General features: G+C 54.7%; 1 protein-coding gene across 1 annotated transcript in view; it reads right to left on the bottom strand.

The window, feature by feature from the left end:
• The window catches only part of DUSP4 (dual specificity phosphatase 4), a 1,414-nt gene extending 765 nt beyond the window's left edge, over positions 1-649 (bottom strand). The window contains exons 1-2 of the mRNA XM_010166361.1: positions 488-649; positions 1-79 (exon numbers count right to left, since the gene is read on the bottom strand). The exon at positions 1-79 is cut by the window's left edge and continues 144 nt beyond it. Of these exons, the coding sequence (XP_010164663.1) occupies positions 1-79; positions 488-649 (241 nt within the window). The remainder of the gene's footprint in view (positions 80-487) is intronic.
• Positions 650-2,926: the final 2,277 nt, after the last annotated feature.

The following is a 2,926-nucleotide window of genomic DNA, read 5'->3' as shown; positions in this document are numbered from 1 at the left end:
GCGCATCAAGCATGTCCCGCCGGGCGGCGTGGTAGGCGCTGCCAAGGTAGAGGAAGGGAAGGATTTCCACAGGGCCACCCTGTTACAGACAAAAACAACAGATACGGGGGTGACCAGGGGACAGCAGTGGGCAGGACACTCATCCTGATGGCTTGGAGGCTCTGAGCAGTGCAGGAACGTGGCACCTGATCCAGGGTCCTCAAAGGAGGGAGCAGAGGCCAACTTTCTGAGCTGTTAAACCCATTTCAGCCCTCCCCCTCTTCATCCCATTCTGGAACAGGCAGCTGTGGTTAATGGGATTTGGGCTTGTCCACTCCCCAGTGGAGCACAAACACGCTGGGCTCAGGAGGACCACCATGCTCTCCCACAAGAGGAAAGGGAGCAGGGCTCTGGCTCTGCAGGCTTCAGCCAGAGAGACTCCAGCAGGACCAGGTTGCAATGCTGGAAGAACGGTCAAAATAGCTGAGCACTGGGCTTCTGGACATACCTGGTCATGAAGAGGGGTCCCACAGGAACTGCAACCCAAATCCAGGGGCTCAGCGCTGGTGGGGGGTGACACATTGCTCAGGGACTTGGTTTTTGCACAGAATTCAGGGTACTCCAAGGAGAAACGCTCATAACCCCCTGCAAGAAGAGAGGCACGAAGCATTATCCCAGGCTACATTCACAGCACTACAGAAGACCATAGCCAGAGCTGACACATCGCACCATGCCCATTGCCACTAGATGATGCCAGTGATGGGGAGTGGTCTCCTGCTCCAGGATGAGCAACCAGACCCCTGGCAGCAAGGGGAGGAATCCTTGAGGCCCTACCACACCTCTGAAGCAAGAGCTCCAAGAGCTCTGCAATGCTCTTGGCTGCCCAAAGTCTCTGGTCCAGAGGGGAGACCCTGTATGCCATCAGCCAAAACCCCAAACCTAGGGCAAGGTTGCTCTCTAAGATGATGGAGAGAGGATTTGTTGCCAGCATCCTCTGACTTTAATGGGAAAAGTTGCTCCCAGGCCAAAGACTGTTCAGTTCCCAGCTTTCCCAGGCACAGCATCCTGCCACAAAGCACAGGGGGGTCTCCCACTTTCCCAGCCTGATCCTGCAGCCCAGAGCTCCCAAAACAACAGGCCTGGGAAGCCCTGGCACTGGCCAGGTACAGTGAAGCTAACCCCACAGCAAAGCCACACTGCTGAGAGAGATGTCCACTGCCTCTCAAGGACATGGGTGCCAGGTGAACATGGAGGCCAGCACCCTGTCAAAGAGCAGCTTGCTCCCTTGACCTGCTGCTGGGGGATAAGCCAAGGTGACCTCAGATCTTCCTAACGGCAAGCAAAACAAGAGCAAACCCCATCAGCTTCCCAGGAGAGGGAAACTGCAACGTTGGCTGCAAATGAACACTTCTGGTGAGATCTCCTTCTCTCATTCACGTCAAATCGACAATGCTGACATCCTTGTAGAGCCTGACCTTGAGCCTTAAAACCAGTGGAAATCAGGTATTTTACTATCACCACAGGAACCTAGCTAGACCAAGCCCTGACTCCCAGGATAGCTCCCACCCCAAGCCTGCAGGACTGGGCTTGCCAGAGCACATACTCCTTACCCAGCCTTCACTTTGAGCCTGCCCTGAACAAGGCTGGATGTTCAAAAGACCAGTGGATGCAAGGGTCTCCAGCAAAGCAGCCAGGAACCCCGAGGCAGCTAGAGACCAGTACTGCCAGCATCCCAGTGTCCTTTATGGTTTCCTCTGCCTTTGGAAGGAAGGGTTCTAGTACCTCAAAGCAGCAACATGCATATGCATCACTGAATTTGCATTGTCCCTCCCACGTGAGCAGGACAGTTTGCAGAGGCTGCGTTTCCAGGACCTGACATCCCTTTGCAGTCCTACTGGTTCAATTTGGAGGAGCACCCAAAAACAAGTGCCCCTGCTAGACATCTTCAGGAGGTCTGATCCTAAAATCCCTGGGATCTTGCACATCCCACTCTGGTGGCCACCACACCATCCTGAGAGGGAGAAGCTGCCCTGGGTGATGTACAGAAATGAGATCCCTTCTTGGAAAGGCAAAGCGACCCATACAGTCAGAGATGTTTGTCTTCACTGTTATCTCATCAGATCCGTTGCCTGTTCAGTCAAGCACCACATCCAGCAGCTCCATCCAGTGCTGTGCCAACCTGGCAGTGCGTGCGGGCCCTGCCCAGCATGGGAACCATGTTGTGCAGGTGCCCATCCCCAAGCAACACCCAGCCAGGCTGTTTCACAGGGAACCCAGCAGCAGTCTGATCTGCACAAAACAGATCTGGGTCTTCATCCTGACCTGCTCCAAACAAATCCACGTTTGGGCAGGCACAGTGCTGGGCTAACATGGCTCTTACGAAATCAGAGCGAGCTCAACGAATTTAGTAGCTCTGAGGTAAGTGAGGAAGAGGTCTCTAGTGCCAAGACCGAGTCTCTAGGAGCCCGTTCCTTCAACATAAAGGATTGGAAACCCCAACCAACCTCCCATGAGAGCCACAGGGGCACCAGAAGCCCTCAGCTGACAAAGGCCACCCTTGAAGCGCGGCAGCATTTCCTGCCACATGCGCGGCTCCCAGCACCGCGATTCTCGTGGCGCAGGACCTGAAAGCGTGTTCCCGAGCGAGCCCTTGCTGTGCAGGCGCTCCCGCAGCAGCGCATCGTATCGCATCCTCGGAGCGGCTCCCGCTGGTTTTACTGTATCTAGCACAACAGAAGAGCTAGCTCCTCCATCTATCAACCCTCTTAATGGATTTGCTACTCTGCATAGGCATCCTCGCCCCTGCTGTAAGTAAACCAAGGAATAAATTAACTTTCAGGCTGTAAACAAAAAAAGAAAAACCCCCACCGAGCTTATCCAGGAACCCCAGCCGAGCATCCCTCTCCCCTAAATCACTGCACAGCAATTCTCGGGACCAGCAGCCCCA

Source organism: Antrostomus carolinensis, unplaced genomic scaffold, assembly GCF_000700745.2.
Source record: "Antrostomus carolinensis isolate BGI_N321 unplaced genomic scaffold, ASM70074v2 scaffold16354, whole genome shotgun sequence".
Lineage (NCBI taxonomy): Eukaryota > Metazoa > Chordata > Aves > Caprimulgiformes > Caprimulgidae > Antrostomus > Antrostomus carolinensis.
The sequence above is the reverse complement of the archived record's forward strand: the minus strand, read 5'-3'. Positions and strand labels throughout refer to the sequence as shown.